Source organism: Carcharodon carcharias, chromosome 24 (assembly GCF_017639515.1).
Source record: "Carcharodon carcharias isolate sCarCar2 chromosome 24, sCarCar2.pri, whole genome shotgun sequence".
In the NCBI taxonomy this organism is placed as follows: Eukaryota; Metazoa; Chordata; class Chondrichthyes; order Lamniformes; family Lamnidae; genus Carcharodon; species Carcharodon carcharias.
The window spans coordinates 5,316,428-5,340,579 of NC_054490.1; the positions used below are offsets into that span (position 1 = coordinate 5,316,428).

The 24,152-nt window shown below is 45.8% G+C and overlaps 1 protein-coding gene and 1 gene segment (V, D, J or C); one reads left to right on the forward strand and one right to left on the reverse strand.

Annotated features, from left to right (window-relative positions):
• Window positions 1-320: 320 nt before the first annotated feature.
• On the reverse strand, window positions 321-2,300 carry LOC121269328. The segment is given in 3 exon segments: window positions 321-429; window positions 1,309-1,639; window positions 2,198-2,300. Coding segments are annotated over 3 exon segments (498 nt in total).
• A 7,603-nt stretch (window positions 2,301-9,903) lies between these two features.
• LOC121269329 (beta-crystallin B1-like) overlaps window positions 9,904-24,152 on the forward strand; it is a 166,771-nt gene continuing 152,522 nt past the window's right edge. The window contains exon 1 of the mRNA XM_041173880.1: window positions 9,904-10,024. Coding sequence (XP_041029814.1) covers window positions 9,904-10,024 — 121 coding nt within the window. The remainder of the gene's footprint in view (window positions 10,025-24,152) is intronic.

Below are 24,152 nucleotides of genomic sequence, written 5' to 3' on the forward strand. Positions count from 1 at the left end.
GCTTCCCCAGCCTCTCATGCAATGTATTCTCCAGACCACAGCCACTCACTGCTTCAATCAGTAAGGAACCTGCTCAATCTCGTCACTGACCGAAGCCTTTCTGCAGCTTCTAATGCTCCAAGAATTGAAGTTTCCCCCCAAAAGCAGGTTTAGAGCGGCCAGGGTTGGCCTACAAAGGATGAAAAGTAACCTGGGAGCAGCAGAAACATGAGGTACAGGAAAGCACTGTGCAGCATGATGCCGGAATCATGAACCGCCCTGGGTCAATCCTTCTGCTCCGTCCCAGCTCTCAGACAGACACACTGCAGCTCCACACACTGTCACTCCTCTCGGGTTTGGGGGTGTGGAGACGACATCATTTCAGCAACACCCACAAGGTGTTTACTGGCCCGTTTCTTACCCGAGACAAACAGCCAATCCTTTTCCTGTCTGCGAATAGCAGAATGATAAGCACACGGTGTTGTCTGGCAAGGTGCAGGACATTGCATCTGATGGGGGCTGTGTATAAAGATTCTTACCGATTGCCTATGTGAAGCGTAGGGAGAGATATCTCACCTGAGGCGATTGTTAAACCTGTCGGAGCTCCCCTCATTTCTCCACTCGGCCTCTCAGGAGGACTCCATTAGCACTGTTCCCAGTTATTTCCTTCGTAGGACCAGTCCCAGCAGCAGTGATTGAAAGGTGACGGACATCATTGGCCAGAGAATGCTTAGAATAGACCGGATGTGTCTGTTCACAATGATGTCTGATTTGGATGGGGTAAATAATGGGAAGCAGGTCACTTCGATAGTATTTGGGGAACAGAGGGCACAACCCTAAAGGTGATTCCCAAACGTATAACAGGGGAGATTAAAAGGATGGTACTTATATCTCATTGAAGCTATTATTAGTTGGATTGTATTGTCTGAAATGATGAAGGAAGCAGATCGAATGGGAACTTTGAGGAGATATTTGGCAATGTTTTGGAACAATGTTTATCGGAGGCGCTTTGAGGAAATAAGTAGTGAAGTGAAGTATGGAGCCGATTCAAAGAGGCACAATAGAAATAAATGAATACTCTGTCCTGTTTGAGTCCATGATTCACCCGAGGATATTTCTACAGCGTTGAAAAGTATTGAAGCGATGCAGTAAATTTTCAATTGTCACTCAGGCAGTGTTGGCAAAGATTGTTTTATCCAATCGTAAGTTTTCTTTTGGAAAAACCAGACACTGGTCAGTGTAGGAGTGCTGCTTTAGGTTGCATTAGAGTGCTTAAGTTGGAGTTTGGTGAGTGATGGGCTTTTAAGGGTTAATTTAAAGGTTTTAGACCCAGCCCGGCAGCAGTTTGAGTCTCTGTGTTCACCAGCAGCGCAGTAATAAACCGCAGTGTCAGTCGGCTCCACGCTCAGTATTTTCAGGCTGCACGACTTGGTGTTGTGTCTCGTCACTTCAAACCTCTCCGTGAAACCATCTTCAGGGGTGGGCTCTGAGGTACCCACCGAGGTGACCATGAGCTGCAGGCCTGCCCCGGGGTGCTGCCGATACCAGCACATGTAGCTGTCGCTGCTGTCGTTCTGGTAACAGCCCATCTCCACCGTGTCCCCCTCTCTAACAGACAGGCGACTCGGCCACTGGGAAACCAGGACGCTCCTGCCGGAGGCTAAGGAGGGAGGTGAGAGACAGAGCGGATCAGAAATGAACTGGCGCAATCAGGATGTGGAGAAAGCTATTGTCGAATCTCACAGCGCAGCTGACGGTCGCTCAGCTCCCTTCACCGAGAAACAGAACCATAATGTCTGGGTGCCCAGTGTCGCCCCAGCTCAGTGGTAGCGTCGCTCTCTGGAGATACTTGTGCTGGGTGCAGATTTGTGTGGAATACTCCTGCCCAGCAGGTTCCCAAACCCCACACCGATAACTCTGCCGCGTTAGCCGCACCCGACACACTTTAACACTCCAGAGAGACGGACTCTTCCTGCTCAGTGAGGCTGCCAAGGGGCTTTGCATTTGTATTTAGTTCTATCCCCTTTCCCTCAACCCTTTCTCCAGCAGATATTCCCCGCCCGTCTATTGTTCCCAGTTACTTTGGCAGAATGCAACTTCCGCACTATGACTGGCAATACCGAGCTCAACAATATCCAATTCTACAAATGATCCAACTGAATGAATTGTGGCTTCAGCAACAGGAACCCCATTCCCCCTTACAAATATTCATTGTAACCTGGTAGCAGCAGCAGCAGCAGCAGCAACAGTGGAGATAGATTAACTGGCCACCCCATGATGCGGGACTTTCACACGGTCTCTCAAACTCGCAGCTTCGCCCGCTTTCACAGACTGGAGTTATACTGCCGCTGCGCCTCGTGATATGGCTGCGTGCGGAAGTGATGTCATTGGAAGCTCACTCAACAGGACAGGTCCTTGCTGATCAAAGCACAGCAGGTGGCCCTTTCGTAGCCGGCCAGGTGAGAAGGATGAATATCCAGCTCTGACTGCCATGTGGAAATTGGTTCCATGGCCGCAATTTACTCAGGCTCTTTTGCTTCCTTATTTGTTCCCGGGATGTGGGCTTCACTGGCTCGGCCCAGCAATTATAGCCCGTTCCTAACTGGGAAGGAATGTTTCAGTGAAAGCGCCCTAGAAAGGTCCCGCCTCGGTTGTTGAATGTCGCCCCGCCTTTCGCTTGGGTGTGGAAGTGGCTTCATATCATGAACGTCCAGAGAAAACCCCCTCCCCCATTGTCCCTCCAAACAAGGCAGATGACTCTTTCCTGCCTGTTCACTGGCTGGGGTTAACAATAGAGATGGTCTGGCTGCCTGGCAATGTGCATTGTATTACAGATGATTGGTTGCAAAGATTGGAACGAGTTGGACACATGTGGCATGTGGAGAGATAGTTCATGTGGAAACCCTGTCCAATCCTCTCGAGCTGGTCTAATGTCTCCACTCGGCAGCTCAGGCTCTCTGCAGAGGGAACTTACTTTGCCGTCCCATAACAAGCTATTGCTCTTACCCGACAGTATAAGTAGCAGCGAGGAAACACGGACAGCCATTATTCAGCCAGATCCAGCTGAGAGCCGATCTGATAGATACGTTCCACATTAGGGCCATGGTTAGATTTGGGACTGAAGCTTTTCCCCTTGACAATGATCTAAGGGAACGGGGGGTCGCCGATTAAAGTGGATTCATAAAAGGCCGACGGGGGAGATTCAGGTGATTTTTAATTCTAACTGATTGTGTTATTAAGAGGTTGCAGGAAGCAGATTCAGCGGGAACTTTGAGAAGATATTTGAATGGAACATTATTTCCCTGTCGCTTTGAGGGAATGGAATTAGTGAGAAGGGATATGAAGCAGTTTGAATTGAACACTGTCCCCGTGTTAACCTTCACCTTTCACTCGAGCTAATTCCCTCCGCTTTGGGAGGTGCTGAGTTTGGGGTTCCGAAGTGTTGAGAAGCTGAGACATTGTTTTAGCCAGTCACAATCTTGTGGGAAATCGGACAACCTTCATCAATGATCTGGTGACTTTTACCAGTGCAGCTGACTGGAGTTTCCTGTACTTTAGTCTGACAGGACCAGAGGTGAGTATGTTCCTGATCCAGCCCGGGAGCAGCTGTGATTCCCTGTGATCAGCAGCAGCGCAGGAACAAACCGCAGTGTCTGTGGGAAATACATTGGAAAAGCACAGATTAGGCGCTGCTGTAATGAGATGAACCCTCAGAACAGCTTCAAATAGGTGCGATAGGCCGGGGGGGAGGGCGCTGTCCTGTATAATCCGCCGCTTATTATAAACCGCACGGTCAGTCGGCTCCACACTCAGTATTTTCAGGCTGCACGACTTACGCTCGAGTCTGGTGACATTAAACCTCTTCTTGAAACCCTCTTCAGGGGTGGGCTCTGAGGTACCCATCGAGGTGACCATGAGCTGCAGGCCTGCCCCGGGGTGCTGCCGATACCAGTACATGTTGATATGCTCAGTGTCGTTCTGGTAACAGTGCATCTCTGCTATCTGCCCCTGTACAACAGACAGCCGGACCCCCCACTGGGTAAGGAGGGTGCTCCTGCAAGTGTCTGAGGTGGAAAGGAAAAGATGAGAGAGAGACCGGATCATATAAGCACAGCCGGAATAAGGACAGTGAGAATCTCCCCTGTCAAACCTCGCGGTGCGCGCTCAACTGGCTGAAGCTACAGAGCTGTAATTCCTGGACACTCAGGGTCCCTCCAATTCTATTGTAGCAGCACGACAGCCATGCAATTGGCCTCAGTACCCGAGGTCGGTGGACCAGCTGGAAAAGCATGTTTCAGGTTTCCAGCATCCGCCACATTTAGCTTTTAACTGACTGAATTGCTTCCTACAACAGCACAAGGTTGGTGCCGGCCAAACCAGATTAAGGCCGGCCTAATTTGCCCAACAACAAGCAGCCAGTGACCTGGGAGCAGCAGGAGCAGCAGGGTGAAGTAGAGTGTAAACAGCATGATGCCGGAGTGTGATCAGTCCTTGTCTCTCCCTTCACCTCCCGCAGCCCCACTGCTGCTGCTGCGTCTCGTTCTGTGATTGGGCGCGGAAGAGACGTCATCGCTGGCACGGCCCAATAGAACGTCTCCTCCTCCATCAAAGCAAAACAGGCGGTTCTTTCCTCTTGACTAAAGAAAAGGATGATGAATCTGCAGCTTTGGGTTGCGTTTTGCCATTTCTTGCAGGGGATCGGAGAGATCCTGGGATTTGAAAGGGTTTCCAATTCATGTAAATGATTTAGAAAAACCTAATCAGGTCACAGAAGGTGAAGGCGATGTTTAATGGAAGTAGGGACATCATGAAGAGTTTTAATAAAGGGATAAGCTGCTTTCAGTGTCAGGAGGGTCGGTAAACAGGGGACCCAGCCTGAAGACATTCGGCAAAAGAACCAGAGGGGAAGATGAGATTTCTCTTTTCCTTAACAGTTAGAGATTATAATCTGCAATGGAATGCTTGGAAGTCTGCTGGACGGAGGTTAAATTATACCTTTCAAAAGAGGATTGGAAATTAACTTATAAAAGCAGGATTGCTAGATCAATGGGAAACGAGTAGATGAATGAAAGCGATGAGACAGGTGATTCAAACCGTTCATTCAGGACGGACAGGCTGAGGGACCTCAGCTTGAGCTGCTTGATTTTGTGATTCAATGAAAACCATTTCTTATCCTTTGCTAACAACTGACAGGGGGTCATTGTCCTGGTATTTCCCGTCACGGGGAATAGTGACTCTGCAGGGGAAGGGGGGATAATCTTCATCATCTGGATTGGCCCATGAACCAGAGAGCATTGCATCTTAGAAAAGGTAAGGTTGGATTTGTGCTGCAACTCTTGCAACCTCTCCTCCCTTCTATGGGCACTTCTATGTTTTCTGAAGTGCTGTCACTGTAAGCACAGAATCACAGAGTCAAGCCTCATCGCACATTATGTGGTAAAGGGGATCATTGATGTAGAAGCTTAAATTTGTGCCTGACCCCAGCCAGGTTAACTTTTTTTAAAATTCGTTCATGGGATGTGGGCGTCATTTTAAGAGTCAAGTGTCTTGGTGTGGACCTGGTGTCACAGGTAGGTCAGAGCAGGTAAGGATGTCAGATTTCCTTCTCTAAAGGACAGATGGGGGTTGTTACAACAATCGACAATGGTTTTGTGGTCATCATTAGACATTTAATTGCCAGATCTTTATTGAATTGAAATGACACCATCTGCTGAGGTGGGATTCGCAGCCTAGTCCCCTGGAACATGACCCTGGGCCTCTGGATTACTATTGTCCAGTGACAACCCCACCAGACCGTCGCCCCTGCCCCCAGATTGACATGTTGGACAGCGTCTGTTGAACTGGATGCCCCAGTAATTGTCAAAGGTGTGAAAGGGGAGAAGTGGGACTTGTGGCGGGACTGTGGTGAAGGTCTTTGACTTGGATGGTTTTTTTGGTCAGTGCGGAGGGTGGGTCAGGAGCCCTGTGGCCCCCATCAGCAGCCGGGCAGTAGGTATTCCACCCCCATCACACTCAGTTCCACACTCTCCAGCTTCAACCTCAACATCCTCTGGTCCATGGCCCGGCTGGATTTCACATCCCTTTTGGAATCCCCTCTCCATATTCAGCCGGTCCAGCCCAGTAAATGTGTCCGATGACAGGTGAGTCCTTGCCCGTGGGTCTTGCGATACCAGAGCAGGTTGACCCCGGGCTGTTCCATTCTGATAACAGTTCGCAATGACCATTGATGGACCAGATCTCCCCAGACACCGTCTGTGAACCAGTCATCAGAGCAATGGATCCATGAGCAACTATTGTTCAGTCAGTTAATTGCACATTCAAAAGCGAATTCAAACATATCCACTTTATATATAGCCATGTTAATCCATTCAAATGTAACGGATTAAATCGATTTCAACTATTCCTATAAAGATATCCCAATACAATATTGTAAGATCTGTTATCCCCGTTGTCCGAGGTCAACACAGACATCCCCCCATCAACCAACATCACCAGAACAGATTCTCTGGGCATTTTCAGGCTGATGTCTGTGTAAAGGTGCTGAGCAGGAACCGTCTGTATTGCAGGATTAAATAGATGATTGGCTGAAAAAGCCGAGAAAGCCAATGGAGAACGGTCTTCATTAACTCTGCTTCAAGGGCGATTAGAGGCAGTTAATAAATGGTGGTCCGGCCGGGGGTGGGGTTCACACTGTGAACCAACTAGAAAACTTCAGAAACGACTAAATGGGGAGAAGCTTTATGAAGGCAAGTCTTCCATTATTAAACAAAATATAAATAACTATATTTCCAACATGCAACAGTTTTTGCCGGGTGTATTTCATCGTAAAAGTGTAAATCAATGCACTGTCTCTCACAATATAGAAAAGTGTAAATCAATGCACCGTCTCTCACTTTATAGAAAAGCGCAAATCAATGCACCGTCTCTCACGTTACAGAAAAGTGTAAATCAATGCACCGTCTCTCAAGTTATGGAAAAGTGTAAATCAATGCACCGTCTCTCATGTTATAGAAAAGTCTAAATCAATGCACCATCTCTCAGGTTATAGAAAAGTGTAAATCAATGCACCGTCTCTCAGGTTATAGAAAAGTGTAAATCAATGCACTGTCTCCCATGTTATAGAAAAGAGTAAATCAATGCACTGTCTCTCATGTTATAGAAAAGTCTAAATCAATGCACTGTCTCTCACGTTATAGAAAAGTGTAAAACAATGCACCGTCTGTCATGCTATAGAAAAGTGTAAATCAATGCACCGTCTGTCATGTTATAGAAAATTGTAAATCAATGCACCTTCTCTCATGTTATAGAAAAGTGTAAATCAATGCACCGTCTCTCAAGTTATGGAAAAGTGTAAATCAATGCACCGGCTCTCAAGTTATGGAAAAGTATAAATCAATGCACCGTCTCTCATGTAATAGAAAAGTGTAAATCAATGCACTGTCTCTCATGTTATAGAAAAGAGTAAATCAATGCACTGTCTCTCATGTTATAGAAAAGTGTAAATCAATGCACCGTCTCTCACGTTATAGAAAAGTGTAAATCAATGCACCGTCTCTCACGTTATAGAAAAGTGTAAATCAATGCTCCGTCTCTCACGTTATAGAAAAGTGTAAATCAATGCTCCGTCTCTCATGTTATAGAAAAGTGTAAATCAATGCTCCGTCTCTCATGTTATAGAAAAGTGTAAATCAATGCACCGTCTCTCATGTTATAGAAAAGTGTAAATCAATGCACCGTCTCTCACGTTATAGAAAAGTGTAAATCAATGCACCGTCTCCCATTTTATAGAAAAGTGTAAATCAATGCTCAGTCTCTCATGTTATAGAAAAGTGTAAATCAATGCACCGTCTCTCACGTTATAGAAAAGTGTAAATCAATGCACCGTCTCTCACGTTATAGAAAAGTGTAAATCAATGCACCGTCTCTCACGTTAAAGAAAAGTGTAAATCAATGCACTGTCTCTCACTTAATAGAAAAGTTTAAATCAATGCACCATCTCTCACGTTGTAGAAAAGTGTGAATCAATGCACCGTCTCTCACGTTATAAAAAAGTGTAAATCAATGCACCGTCTCTCACATTATAGAAAATTGTGAGTCAATGCACCGTCTCTCACGTTATAGAAAAGTGTAAATCAATGCACCGTCTCTCACGTTATAGAAAAGTGTAAATCAATGCACCGTTTCTCACGTTAAAGAAAAGTGTAAATCAATGCACCGTCTCTCACGGTAAAGAAAAGTGTAAATCAATGCACCGTCTCTCACTTAATAGAAAAGTTTAAATCAATGCACCATCTCTCACGTTATAGAAAAGTGTGAATCAATGCACCGTCTCTCACGTTATAGAAAAGTATAAATGAATGCACCGTCTCTCATGTTATAGAAAAGTGTAAACCAATGCACCGTCTCTCATGTTATAGAAAAGTGTAAATCAATGCACCATCTCTCATGTTATAGAAAAGTGTAAATCAATGCACCGTCTCTCAAGTTATGGAAAAGTGTAAATCAATGCACCGGCTCTCAAGTTATGGAAAAGTCTAAATCAATGCACCGTCTCTCATGTAATAGAAAAGTGTAAATCAATGCACTGTCTCTCATGTTATAGAAAAGAGTAAATCAACGCACTGTCTCTCATGTTATAGAAAAGTGTAAATCAATGCACCGTCTCTCACGTTATAGAAAAGTGTAAATCAATGCACCGTCTCTCACGTTATAGAAAAGTGTAAATCAATGCACCGTCTCTCACGTTATAGAAAAGTGTAAATCAATGCTCCGTCTCTCACGTTATAGAAAAGTGTAAATCAATGCTCCGTCTCTCATGTTATACAAAAGTGTAAATCAATGCACCGTCTCTCATGTTATAGAAAAGTGTAAATCAATGCTCCGTCTCTCATGTTATAGAAAAGTGTAAATCAATGCACCGTCTCTCACGTTATAGAAAAGTGTAAATCAATGCACCGTCTCTCACGTTATAGAAAAGTGTAAATCAATGCACCGTCTCTCACGTTAAAGAAAAGTGTAAATCAATGCACCGTCTCTCACGTTAAAGAAAAGTGTAAATCAATGCACCGTCTCTCACTTAATAGAAAAGTTTAAATCAATGCACCATCTCTCACGTTGTAGAAAAGTGTGAATCAATGCACCGTCTCTCACGTTATAAAAAAGTGTAAATCAATGCACCGTCTCTCACATTATAGAAAATTGTGAGTCAATGCACCGTCTCTCACGTTATAGAAAAGTGTAAATCAATGCACCGTCTCTCACGTTATAGAAAAGTGTAAATCAATACACCGTCTCTCACGTTAAAGAAAAGTGTAAATCAATGCACCGTCTCTCACGGTAAAGAAAAGTGTAAATCAATGCACCGTCTCTCACTTAATAGAAAAGTTTAAATCAATGCACCATCTCTCACGTTGTAGAAAAGTGTGAATCAATGCACCGTCTCTCACGTTATAAAAAAGTGTAAATCAATGCACCGTCTCTCACATTATAGAAAATTGTGAGTCAATGCACCGTCTCTCACGTTATAGAAAAGTGTAAACCAATGCACCGTCTCTCATGTTATAGAAAAGTGTAAATCAATGCACCATCTCTCATGTTATAGAAAAGTGTAAATCAATGCACCATCTCTCATGTTATAGAAAATTGTAAATCAATGCACCGTCTCTCACGTTATAGAAAATTGTAAATCAATGCACCGTCTCTCATGTTATGGAAAAGCGAAACCAAACAAATCCCTATTGTCAGAATATGTCGCCTCAGTTCGATACTTATACCTCATCAGCAACAGGATAGTAAGTGGGAGATCATTGAGGAAGCATCGCGGCAGAAAGCTGTAATCCGGCGGCTGCTGCTTTGTCCAGGGGGTGGGGGAGTTGTCAGGTTAGAATCTGACCCGTGTTTCAATTACTTAGCACGGGACGTCTGATGGGTGAAGCTGCAGCCAAAGCGCTGCAACCTCCGCTACTCTCGGAAGTGGCCCCGAGAAAACCACACCTGCCTCTGCATCCAGGAAGAGACATCAAACCTTCCCCCAAACACGGCACCGGTAGGACAATGGTCATTTCCTGGCCTGGTGACACACGCACACACATGTCCCAGGCAATGGGCCATGGTCAGCAACAGACACAATCTAACCATTGCACCTAGATATTCAACAACAGGAACATCAGTTAAACCCTGCCACTAACGCCCTAGGGGTTACCGTTCACCAGAAACTGGACTGGCCTATTCGTGTAAATGCTGCTGCTACAGGAGCAGGTCAGGGCCTGGGAATTCTGCACTCAAAAAGCACCTTTTGACTCAAAGCCTGTCCTCCAACTACAAGATAAAAGGCAACACTGTGATGGCTCACACTCCATTTGCACCAATAAGTGCAGATCCCAATTATTCTCCAGGAGCTCTGCGCAATGAAGGGTAAAGCGGACCAACAGGATGGTCAGTCCAACCGCCTCCTTCAACATTCAACACACAGGGACACAGTCGGTACAATATACAAGATGCATAGAAACAATCCATCAAGGCTCCTTCAGTCATGCTTGTGAATCACACGGTCCCTACCACCTCGAAGTGGAACCCGAGCACCCCTTCCCCAGTGGCGACCAGGAATGAACAGCAGATGGTGTGGCCAGTGAGTATTGGCTTCATGGTCATCGTTAGATTGTCAATTCCAGGTTGACATCCCAAGTTTGTATCTAATTAGATTGTCAATTCCAGGTTGACATCCCAAGTTTGTATCTAATTAGATTGTCAATTCCAGGTTGACATCCCAAGTTTGTATCTAATTAGATTGTCAATTCCAGGTTGAAATCCCAAGTTTGATTTCCAATTAGATTGTCAATTCCTTGTTGAAATCCCAAGTTTGATTTCCAATTAGATTGTCAATTCCAGGTTGAAATCCCAAGTTTGATATCTAATTAGATTGTCAATTCCAGGTTGACATCCCAAGTTTGTATCTAGTTAGATTGTCAATTCCAGGTTGACATCCCAAGTTTGATATCTAATTAGATTGTCAATTCCAGGTTGACATCCCAAGTTTGATAACTAATTAGATTGTCAATTCCAGGTTGACATCCCAAGTTTGTATCTAATTAGATTGTCAATTCCAGGTTGACATCCCAAGTTTGATATCTAATTAGATTGTCAATTCCAGGTTGACATCCCAAGTTTGTATCTAGTTAGATTGTCAATTCCAGGTTGACATCCCAAGTTTGATATCTAATTAGATTGTCAATTCCAGGTTGACATCCCAAGTTTGATATCTAATTAGATTGTCAATTCCAGGTTGACATCCCAAGTTTGTATCTAATTAGATTGTCAATTCCAGGTTGACATCCCAAGTTTGATATCTGTGCAGCAGCTGAGGGGGAGGGGGGGTGGGGAGAAGGGGAAATGTTTATTCTGCGCCAGGACCCTCCCCCCCCAAAAGAGATGGTCACTCAGGAAGGGTGTTGTTCCCAGCAATAGTGACACATGGAGTGTCCAGTAGTGACACATGGAGTGTCCATTAGTGACACATGGAGAGTTCAGTAGTGACACATGGAGAGTTCAGTAGTGACACATGGAGTGTCCAGTAGTGACACATGGAGAGTTCAGTAGTGACACATGGAGAGTTCAGTAGTGACACATGGAGTGTCCAGTAGTGACACATCGAGTGTCCAGTGGTGACACATGGAGATTTCAGTAGCGACACATGGAGTGTTCAGTAGTGACACATGGTTTGTCCAGTAGTGACACATGGAGAGTTCAGTAGTGACACATAAAGTGTCCAGTAGTGACACATGTAGAGTTCAGTAGTGACACATGGAGAGTTCAGTAGCGTCACATGGAGTGTCCAGTAGTGACACATGGAGTGTCCATTAGTGACACATGGAGAGTTCAGTAGTGACACATGGAGAGTTCAGTAGTGACACATGGAGTGTCCAGTAGTGACACATGGAGAGTTCAGTAGTGACACATGGAGAGTTCAGTAGTGACACATGGAGTGTCCAGTAGTGACACATCGAGTGTCCAGTGGTGACACATGGAGATTTCAGTAGCGACACATGGAGTGTTCAGTAGTGACACATGGTTTGTCCAGTAGTGACACATGGAGAGTTCAGTAGTGACACATAAAGTGTCCAGTAGTGACACATGTAGAGTTCAGTAGTGACACATGGAGAGTTCAGTAGCGTCACATGGAGTGTCCAGTAGTGACACATGGAGTGTCCAGTAGTGACACATGGAGAGTTCAGGAGTGCCACATGGAGAGTTCAGTCGTGACACATGGTGAGTTCAGTAGTGGCACATGGAGAGTTCAGTAGTGACACATGGAGAGTTCAGTAGTGACACATGGTGAGTTCAGTAGTGGCACATGGAGAGTTCAGTAGTGACACATGGAGAGTTCAGTAGTGACACATCGAGTGTCCAGTAGTGGCACATGGAGAGTTCAGTAGTGACACATGGAGAGTTCAGTAGTGACACATGGAGTGTCCAGTAGTGACACATGGAGAGTTCAGTAGTGACACATGGAGTGTCCAGTAGTGACACATGGAGAGTTCAGTAGTGACACATGGTGAGTTCAGTAGTGACACATGGAGAGTTCAGTAGTGGCACATGGAGAGTTCAGTAGTGACACATGGAGTGTCCAGTAGTGACACATGGAGAGTTCAGTAGTGACACATGGTGAGTCCAGTAGTGACACATGGAGTTTCCAGTAGTGACACATGGAGTGTCCAGTAGTGACACATGGAGTGTCCCGTAGTGACACATGGAGTGTCCAGCCTTGGCTTCAAGCTCAAACCGTCTGGATTGAATCTCCAGCCTCTCACCTACACACTCAGATGTGAGAGTTTCTACCGACTAAATCACAACTGAAAAAATTACCCCCCCCCACCCCCCCACCCCCCTCCCCACCACCCACAACCTGGTGAACTTTGACATACGTGGCAAAAGTGCAGCCACCACGATGAGGGAGTAAACTCCAGGAAACATGATCTATTCCTTCGACACTCAGGTCGATGTGTGAACGGAGTGCAGCCCAATAACCCGTGTGAGGGCAGCGTCTCTGCTTGGAATGGTTAAACTCGGAGCATCTGCTGGTTATTATGGTGCAAACGTCACTCTCTGAGAAACGAGCCTCCCCCACGTTGCTTCTGTCGGTACACTTACACAACTATACAGGACAGTAGGGTAGGCGGGGCGATTTATTCGCGGTTAGCAACCGTCAGGAGTGATTGGATAGAGGCGATAAGGAGAGGCAATCCGCTGAGCGTGTTGTCTATAAACAATAGAGTCCATAGACTGAAGGTAAGTAGCAAAAGCTGAAGAGAGCGCTGAAGGAGAGTTTCTTTTCTATACAGGGAGATGTTGTGATCTGGAATTTTCTGCCTGGCCGAGTTGAGGGAGCCGAATTGGATAAGAAAATAACAACTGGACAATGAAACAGGAATCACTTTAGGGGATGAGCAGGTGAGGAGAGATGGATTGGTACAGGTGACAATTCTGATGGCCCATAAATAATAAAAATATACAGACACCTATCAATCCAAATGTCAAATCAAGACAAAAATGAAATCTATTTCAGGCACAGATGAGCACAATAATGTTTCCTGTTTGTTTATTATTTATCGGGCCTACCCATCGCTGCCAAAAACACCATCCAGTTCTCCTTGAGAGTGTGACATTGAGCGGTTCCACAAACCTCTCCAGTCCATTATAAAGATGGATGCGATAAAACATGATTTGCTGGGCCATTTCAGGGCAGCTAAAGAGCCAGCCAGATTTCCCTGGGCTGGGAGTCACATGTGGCTCCAGAACAACTAAAGACTGAAGAATCCCTTCACTGATTGACAAGACAGCTCTACCCTTCAGTCACTCATTGACATGACAGCTCTATCCTTCAATCACTCATTGACAAGACAGCTCTACCCTTCAGTCACTCATTGACAAGACAGCTCTACCCTTCAGTCAGTCATTGACAAGACAGCTCTACCCTGCAGTCACTCATTGACAAGACAGCTGTACCATTCGATCACTGATTGACAAGACAGCTCTATGATTCAGTCACTGATTGACAAGACAGATCAACCCTTCAGTTACTCATTGACAAGACAGCTCTACCCTTCAGTCACTCATTGACAAGACAGCTCTACCCTTCAGTCACACATTGACAAGACAGCTCCACCCATCAGTCACTCATTGACAAGACAGATCTACCCTTCAATCACTCATTGACAAGACAGCGCTACCCTTCAGTCACTCATTGACAAGACAGCTCTACCCTTCAATCACTCATTGACAAGACAGCTCTACCCTTCAGTCACTCATTGACAAGACAGCTCTATCCTTCAATCACTCATTGACAGGACAGGTCTACCCTTCAGTCACTCATTGACAAGACAGCTCTACCCTTCAGTCACTCATTGACAAGACAGCTCTATCTTTCAGGCACTCATTGACAAGACAGCTCTACCCTTCAGTCACTCATTGACAAAACAGCTCTACCCTTCAGTCACTCATTGACAAGTCAGCTCTACCCATCAGTCATTCATTGACAAGACAGATCTACCCTTCAGTCACTCATTGACAAGACAGCTCTACCCTTCAGTCACTCATTGACAAAACAGCTCTACCCTTCAGTCAGTCATTGACAAGACGGATCTACCCTTCAGTCACTCATTGACAAGACAGCTCTACCCTTCAGTCGCTGATTGTCAAGACAGCTCTACCCTTCAGTCACTCATTGACAAGACAGATCTACCCTTCAGTCACTCATTGATATGACAGCTCTACCCTTCAGTCACATATTGACAAGACAGACCTACACTTCAGTCAATCATTCGCAAGACAGCTCTACTCTTCAGTCACTCATTGACAAGACAGATCTACCCTACAGTCACTGATTGACAGGATAGCTCTACCTTTAAGTTGCTCACTAACAAGACAGCTCTCCCCTTCAGTCACTCATTCACAAGACAGCTCTACCCTTCAGTCACTCATTCACAAGACAGCTCTACCCTTCAGTCACTCATTGACAAGACAGCTCTGCCCTTCAGTCACTGATTGACAGGACATCTCTCCCCTTAAGTCGCTCATTGACAAGACAGCTCTACCCTTCATTCACTCATTGACAAGAAAGCTCTTCCCTTCAGTCACTCATTGACAAAACAGCTCTACCCTTCAGTCACTCATTGACAAGACAGCTCTCCCCTTCAATCACCCATTGACAAGACAGATCTGCCCGTCAGTCACTCATTGACAAGACAGCTCTACCCTTCAGTCACGCACTGACAAGACAGCTCTCCCCTTCAGTCACTCATTCACAAGACAGCTCTGCCCTTCAGTCACTCATTCACAAGACAGCTCTACCCTTCAGTTGCTCATTGACAAGACAGATCTACCCTTCACTCAGTCATTGACAAGACAGCTCTATCCTTCAGTCACTGATTGACAAGACAGCTCTGCCCTTCAATCACTCATTGAAATACAGCCCTACCCTTCAGTCACTCATTGACAAGACTGCCCTGCCCTTCAGTCACTCATTGACAAGACAGCTCAACCATTCATTCACTCATTGAATGAAGGGTAGGGCTGCCATGTCAACGAGTGACTGAAGGGTAGAGCTGTCTTGTTAATGAGTGCCTGAAGGGTAGGGCTGTCTTATAACTCTTTAACAAGACAGCTCAAACCCTTCAGTCACTCATTGACAATACAGATCTACCCTTCACTCAGTCATTGACAAGACAGCTCTATCCTTCAGTCACTCATTCACAAGACAGCTCTACCCTTCAGTCACTCATTCACAACACAGCTCTACCCTTCAGTCACTCATTCACAAGACAGCTCTACCCTTCAGTCACTCATTCACAAGACAGCTCTACCCTTCAGTCACTCATTCACAAGACAGCTCTACCCCTCAGTCATTCATTCACAAGACAGCTCTACCCTTCAGTAACTCATTCACAAGACAGCTCTACCCTTCAGTAACTCATTCACAAGACAGCTCTACCCTTCAGTCACTCATTCACAAGACAGCTCTACCCTTCAGTCACTCATTCACAAGACAGCTCTACCCTTCAGTCACTCATTCACAAGACAGCTCTACCCTTCAGTCACTCATTCACAAGACAGCTCTGCGCTTCAGTCACTCATTCACAAGACAGCTCTACCCTTAAGTTGCTCATTGATAAGAAATCTCTATCCTTCAGTCACTCACTGACAAGACAGCTCTAACCTTCAGTCACTTATTCACAAGACTGCTCTACCCTTCAGTCACTCACTCACAAGACAGCTCTGCCCTTCAGTCACTGATTGACAGGACATCTCTCCCCATAAGTCGCTCATTGACAAGACAGCTCTACCCTTCATTCACTCATTGACAAGACAGCTCTTCCCTTCAGTCATTCATTGACAAAACAGATCTACCCTTCAGTCACTCATTGACAAGACAGCTCTCCCCTTCAGTCACTCATTGACAAGACAGATCAGCCCGTCAGTCAATCATTGACAAGACAGCTCTATCGTCAGTCACTCATTGAAAAGACAGCTCTACCCTTCAGTCACTCATTGACAAGACAGTGCTACCCTTCAGGCAATCTTTGACAAGACAGATCTACCCTTCAGTCACACATTCAGAAGACAGCTCTACCCTTCAGTCACTCATTGACATGACAGCTCTACCCTTCAGTCACTCATTCACAAGACAGCTCTACCGTTCAGTCACTCACTGACAAGACAGCTCTACCCTTCATTCACTCATTCACAAGACAGCTCCAACCTTCAGTCACTCATTCACAAGACAGCTCTACCCTTCAGTCACTCATTCACAAGACAGCTCTGCCCTTCAGTCACTCATTCACAAGACAGCTCTACCCTCAAGTTGCTCATTGATAAGAAAGCTCTATCCTTCAGTCACTCATTCACAAGACCGCTCTACCCTTCAGTCACTCATTGACAAGACAGATCCACCCTACAGTCACTCAATCACAAGACAGCTCTACCCTTCAGTCACTGATTTAAAGACAGATCTACCCTTCAGCCACTGATTGACAGGACATCTCTCCCCTTAAGTCTCACATTGAAAAGACAGCTCTACCCTTCAGTCACTCATTGGCAAGACAGCTCTTCCCTTCAGTCACTCATTGACAAAACAGCTCTACCCTTCAGTCACTCATTGACAAAACAGCTCTACCCTTCAGTCACTCATTGACAAGACAGATCTACCCGTCAGTCACTCATTGACAAGACAGCTCTACCCTTCAGTCACTCATTCACAAGACAGCTCTACCCTTCAGTCACTCATTCAGAAGACAGCTCTACCCTTCAGTCACTCATTGACATGACAGCTCTACCCTTCAGTCACTCATTCACAAGAAAGCTCTACCGTTCAGTCACTCACTGACAAGACATCTCTACCCTTCATTCACTCATTCACAAGACAGCTCCAACCTTCAGTCACTCATTCACAAGACAGCTCTACCCTTCAGTCACTCATTCACAAGACAGCTCTGCCCTTCAGTCACTCATTCACAAGACAGCTCTACCCTCAAGTTGCTCATTGATAAGAAAGCTCTATCCTTCAGTCACTCATTCACAAGACCGCTCTACCCTTCAGTCACTCATTGACAAGACAGATCTACCCTACAGTCACTCAATCACAAGACAGCTCTACCCTTCAGTCACTGATTTAAAGACAGCTCTACCCTTCAGCCACTGATTGACAGGACATCTCTCCCCTTAAGTCTCACATTGAAAAGACAGCTCTACCCTTCAGTCACTCATTGGCAAGACAGCTCTTCCCTTCAGTCACTCATTGACAAAACAGCTCTACCCTTCAGTCACACATTGACAAAACAGCTCTACCCTTCAGTCACTCATTGACAAGACAGATCTACCCGTCAGTCACTCATTGACAAGACAGCTCTACCCTTCAGTCACTCATTGACAATACAGCTCTACCCTTCAGTCACTCATTGACAAGACAGTTCTACCTTTCAGTCTCTCATTGACAAGACAGCTCTACCCTTCAGGCACTCATTGACAAGACAGCCCTTTCCTTCAGTCACTCATTGACAAGAGAGCCCTACCCTTCAGTCACTCATTGACAAGACAGATCTACCCTTCAGGCACTCATTGACAAGACAGCTCTACCCTTCAGTCTCTCATTGACAAGACGGATCTACCCTTCAGTCTCTCATTGACAAGACAGCTCTACCCTTCAGTCGCTGATTGTCAAGACAGCTCTACCCTTCAGTCACTCATTGACAAGACAGATCTACCCTTCGGTCACTCATTGATATGACAGCTCTACCCTTCAGTCACTTATTGACAAGACAGACCTACACTTCAGTCAATCATTCGCAAGACAGCTCTACTCTTCAGTCACTCATTGACAAGACAGATCTACCCTACAGTCACTGATTGACAGGACAGCTCTACCTTTAAGTTGCTCACTGACAAGACAGCTCTCCCCTTCAGTCACTCATTCACAAGACAGCTCTACCCTTCAGTCACTCATTCACAAGACAGCTCTACCCTTCAGTCACTCATTGACAAGACAGCTCTGCCCTTCAGTCACTGATTGACAGGACATCTCTCCCCTTAAGTCGCTCATTGACAAGACAGCTCTACCCTTCATTCACTCATTGACAAGACAGCTCTTCCCTTCAGTCACTCATTGACAAAACAGCTCTACCCTTCAGTCACTCATTGACAAGACAGCTCTCCCCTTCAGTCACTCATTGACAAGACAGATCTGCCCGTCAGTCACTCATTGACAAGACAGCTCTACCCTTCAGTCACTCACTGACAAGACAGCTCTACCCTTCAGTCACTCATTCACAAGACAGCTCTGCCCTTCAGTCACTCATTCACAAGACAGCTCTACCCTTCAGTTGCTCATTGACAAGACAGATCTACCCTTCACTCAGTCATTGACAAGACAGCCCTATCCTTCAGTCACTGATTGACAAGACAGCTCTGCCCTTCAATCACTCATTGAAATACAGCCCTACCCTTCAGTCACTCATTGACAAGACTGCCCTGCCCTTCAGTCACTCATTGACAAGACAGCTCGACCCTCCATTCACTCATTGAATGAAGGGTAGGGCTGCCATGTCAACGAGTGACTGAAGGGTAGAGCTGTCTTGTTAATGAGTGCTTGAAGGGTAGGGCTGTCTTGTAACTCTTTAACAAGACAGCTCAACCCTTCAGTCACTCATTGACAATACAGATCTACCCTTCACTCAGTCATTGACAAGACAGCTCTATCCTTCAGTCACTCATTCACAAGACAGCTCTACCCTTCAGTCACTCATTCACAACACAGCTCTACCCTTCAGTCACTCATTCACAAGACAGCTCTACCCTTCAGTCACTCATTCACAAGACAGCTCTACCCTTCAGTCACTCATTCACAAGACAGCTCTACCCTTCAGTAACTGATTCACAAGACAGCTCTACCCTTCAGTCACTAATTCACAAGACAGCTCTACCCTTCAGTCACTCATTCACAAGACAGCTCTGCCCTTCAGTCACTCATTCACAAGACAGCTCTACCCTTAAGTTGCTCATTGATAAGAAATCTCTATCCTTCAGTCACTCACTGACAAGACAGCTCTAACCTTCAGTCACTTATTCACAAGACTGCTCTACCCTTCAGTCACTCACTCACAAGACAGCTCTACCCTTCAGTCACTGATTTACAAGACAGCTCTGCCCTTCAATCACTGATTGACAGGACATCTCTCCCCATAAGTCGCTCATTGACAAGACAGCTCTACCCTTCATTCACTCATTGACAAGACAGCTCTTCCCTTCAGTCACTCATTGACAAAACAGCTCTACCCTTCAGTCACTCACTCACAAGACAGCTCTACCCTTCAGTCACTGATTTACAAGACAGCTCTGCCCTTCAGTCACTGATTGACAGGACATCTCTCCCCATAAGTCGCTCATTGACAAGACAGCTCTACCCTTCATTCACTCATTGACAAGACAGCTCTTTCCTTCAGTCACTCATTGACAAAACAGCTCTACCCTTCAGTCACTCATTGACAAGACAGCTCTCCCCTTCAGTCACTCATTGACAAGACAGATCTGCCCGTCAGTCAATCATTGACAAGACAGCTCTACCCGTCAGTCACTCATTGACAAGACAGCTCTACCCTTCAGTCACTCATTGACAAGACAGCTCTACCCTTCAGTCACTCATTGACAAAACAGCTCTACCCTTCAGTAACTCATTGACAAGACAGCTCGACCCTTCCGTCACTCATTGACAAGACAGCTATACCCTTCTTTCACTCATTGAAAAGACAGATCTACCCTTCAGTCACTCATTGACAAGACAGCTCTAACCTTCAGTCACTCATTCACAAGACAGATCTACCCTTCAGTCACTCATTCACAAGACAGATCTACCCTTCAGTCACTCATTCACAAGACAGCCCTATCCTTCAGACACTCATTGACAAGACAGCGCTACCCTTCAGGCACTCATTGACAACACAGCTCTACCCTTCAGTCACTCATTCAAAAGACATATCTACCCTTCAGTCACTCATTGACAAGACAGCCCTACCCTTCAGTCACTCATTGACAAGACAGCTCTACCCTTCAGTCACTCATTGACAAGACAGATCTACCCTTCAGTCACTCATTGACAAGACAGATCTACCCTTCAGACACTCATTGACAAGACAGCTCTCCCCTTCCGTCACTCATTGACAAGACAGCTCTACCCTTCAGTCACTCATTGACAAGACAGATCTACCCTTAAGTCACTCATTGACAAGACAGATCTACCCTTCAGTCACTCAATCACAAGACAGCTCTACCCTTCAGTCACTCATTCACAAGACAGATCTACCCGTCAGTCACTCATTGACAAGACAGCTCTACCCTTCAGTCACTCATTGACAATACAGCTCTACCCTTCAGTCACTCATTGACAAGACAGTTCTACCTTTCAGTCTCTCATTGACAAGACAGCTCTACCCTTCAGGCACTCATTGACAAGACAGCCCTTTCCTTCAGTCACTCATTGACAAGAGAGCCCTACCCTTCAGTCACTCATTGACAAGACAGATCTACCCTTCAGGCACTCATTGACAAGACAGTTCTACCCTTCAGTCTCTCATTGACAAGACGGATCTACCCTTCAGTCTCTCATTGACAAGACAGCTCTACCCTTCAGTCGCTGATTGTCAAGACAGCTCTACCCTTCAGTCACTCATTGACAAGACAGATCTACCCTTCGGTCACTCATTGATATGACAGCTCTACCCTTCAGTCACTTATTGACAAGACAGACCTACACTTCAGTCAATCATTCGCAAGACAGCTCTACTCTTCAGTCACTCATTGACAAGACAGATCTACCCTACAGTCACTGATTGACAGGACAGCTCTACCTTTAAGTTGCTCACTGACAAGACAGCTCTCCCCTTCAGTCACTCATTCACAAGACAGCTCTACCCTTCAGTCACTCATTCACAAGACAGCTCTACCCTTCAGTCACTCATTGACAAGACAGCTCTGCCCTTCAGTCACTGATTGACAGGACATCTCTCCCCTTAAGTCGCTCATTGACAAGACAGCTCTACCCTTCATTCACTCATTGACAAGACAGCTCTTCCCTTCAGTCACTCATTGACAAAACAGCTCTACCCTTCAGTCACTCATTGACAAGACAGCTCTCCCCTTCAGTCACTCATTGACAAGACAGCTCTACCCTTCAGTCACTCATTCACAAGACAGCTCTACCGTTCAGTCACTCACTGACAAGACAGCTCTACCCTTCATTCACTCATTCACAAGACAGCTCCAACCTTCAGTCACTCATTCACAAGACAGCTCTACCCTTCAGTCACTCATTCACAAGACAGCTCTGCCCTTCAGTCACTCATTCACAAGACAGCTCTACCCTCAAGTTGCTCATTGATAAGAAAGCTCTATCCTTCAGTCACTCATTCACAAGACCGCTCTACCCTTCAGTCACTCATTGACAAGACAGATCCACCCTACAGTCACTCAATCACAAGACAGCTCTACCCTTCAGTCACTGATTTAAAGACAGATCTACCCTTCAGCCACTGATTGACAGGACATCTCTCCCCTTAAGTCTCACATTGAAAAGACAGCTCTACCCTTCAGTCACTCATTGGCAAGACAGCTCTTCCCTTCAGTCACTCATTGACAAAACAGCTCTACCCTTCAGTCACTCATTGACAAAACAGCTCTACCCTTCAGTCACTCATTGACAAGACAGATCTACCCGTCAGTCACTCATTGACAAGACAGCTCTACCCTTCAGTCACTCATTCACAAGACAGCTCTACCCTTCAGTCACTCATTCAGAAGACAGCTCTACCCTTCAGTCACTCATTGACATGACAGCTCTACCCTTCAGTCACTCATTCACAAGAAAGCTCTACCGTTCAGTCACTCACTGACAAGACAGCTCTACCCTTCATTCACTCATTCACAAGACAGCTCCAACCTTCAGTCACTCATTCACAAGACAGCTCTACCCTTCAGTCACTCATTCACAAGACAGCTCTGCCCTTCAGTCACTCATTCACAAGACAGCTCTACCCTCAAGTTGCTCATTGATAAGAAAGCTCTATCCTTCAGTCACTCATTCACAAGACCGCTCTACCCTTCAGTCACTCATTGACAAGACAGATCTACCCTACAGTCACTCAATCACAAGACAGCTCTACCCTTCAGTCACTGATTTAAAGACAGCTCTACCCTTCAGCCACTGATTGACAGGACATCTCTCCCCTTAAGTCTCACATTGAAAAGACAGCTCTACCCTTCAGTCACTCATTGGCAAGACAGCTCTTCCCTTCAGTCACTCATTGACAAAACAGCTCTACCCTTCAGTCACACATTGACAAAACAGCTCTACCCTTCAGTCACTCATTGACAAGACAGATCTACCCGTCAGTCACTCATTGACAAGACAGCTCTACCCTTCAGTCACTCATTGACAATACAGCTCTACCCTTCAGTCACTCATTGACAAGACAGTTCTACCTTTCAGTCTCTCATTGACAAGACAGCTCTACCCTTCAGGCACTCATTGACAAGACAGCCCTTTCCTTCAGTCACTCATTGACAAGAGAGCCCTACCCTTCAGTCACTCATTGACAAGACAGATCTACCCTTCAGGCACTCATTGACAAGACAGCTCTACCCTTCAGTCTCTCATTGACAAGACGGATCTACCCTTCAGTCTCTCATTGACAAGACAGCTCTACCCTTCAGTCGCTGATTGTCAAGACAGCTCTACCCTTCAGTCACTCATTGACAAGACAGATCTACCCTTCGGTCACTCATTGATATGACAGCTCTACCCTTCAGTCACTTATTGACAAGACAGACCTACACTTCAGTCAATCATTCGCAAGACAGCTCTACTCTTCAGTCACTCATTGACAAGACAGATCTACCCTACAGTCACTGATTGACAGGACAGCTCTACCTTTAAGTTGCTCACTGACAAGACAGCTCTCCCCTTCAGTCACTCATTCACAAGACAGCTCTACCCTTCAGTCACTCATTCACAAGACAGCTCTACCCTTCAGTCACTCATTGACAAGACAGCTCTGCCCTTCAGTCACTGATTGACAGGACATCTCTCCCCTTAAGTCGCTCATTGACAAGACAGCTCTACCCTTCATTCACTCATTGACAAGACAGCTCTTCCCTTCAGTCACTCATTGACAAAACAGCTCTACCCTTCAGTCACTCATTGACAAGACAGCTCTCCCCTTCAGTCACTCATTGACAAGACAGATCTGCCCGTCAGTCACTCATTGACAAGACAGCTCTACCCTTCAGTCACTCACTGACAAGACAGCTCTACCCTTCAGTCACTCATTCACAAGACAGCTCTGCCCTTCAGTCACTCATTCACAAGACAGCTCTACCCTTCAGTTGCTCATTGACAAGACAGATCTACCCTTCACTCAGTCATTGACAAGACAGCCCTATCCTTCAGTCACTGATTGACAAGACAGCTCTGCCCTTCAATCACTCATTGAAATACAGCCCTACCCTTCAGTCACTCATTGACAAGACTGCCCTGCCCTTCAGTCACTCATTGACAAGACAGCTCGACCCTCCATTCACTCATTGAATGAAGGGTAGGGCTGCCATGTCAACGAGTGACTGAAGGGTAGAGCTGT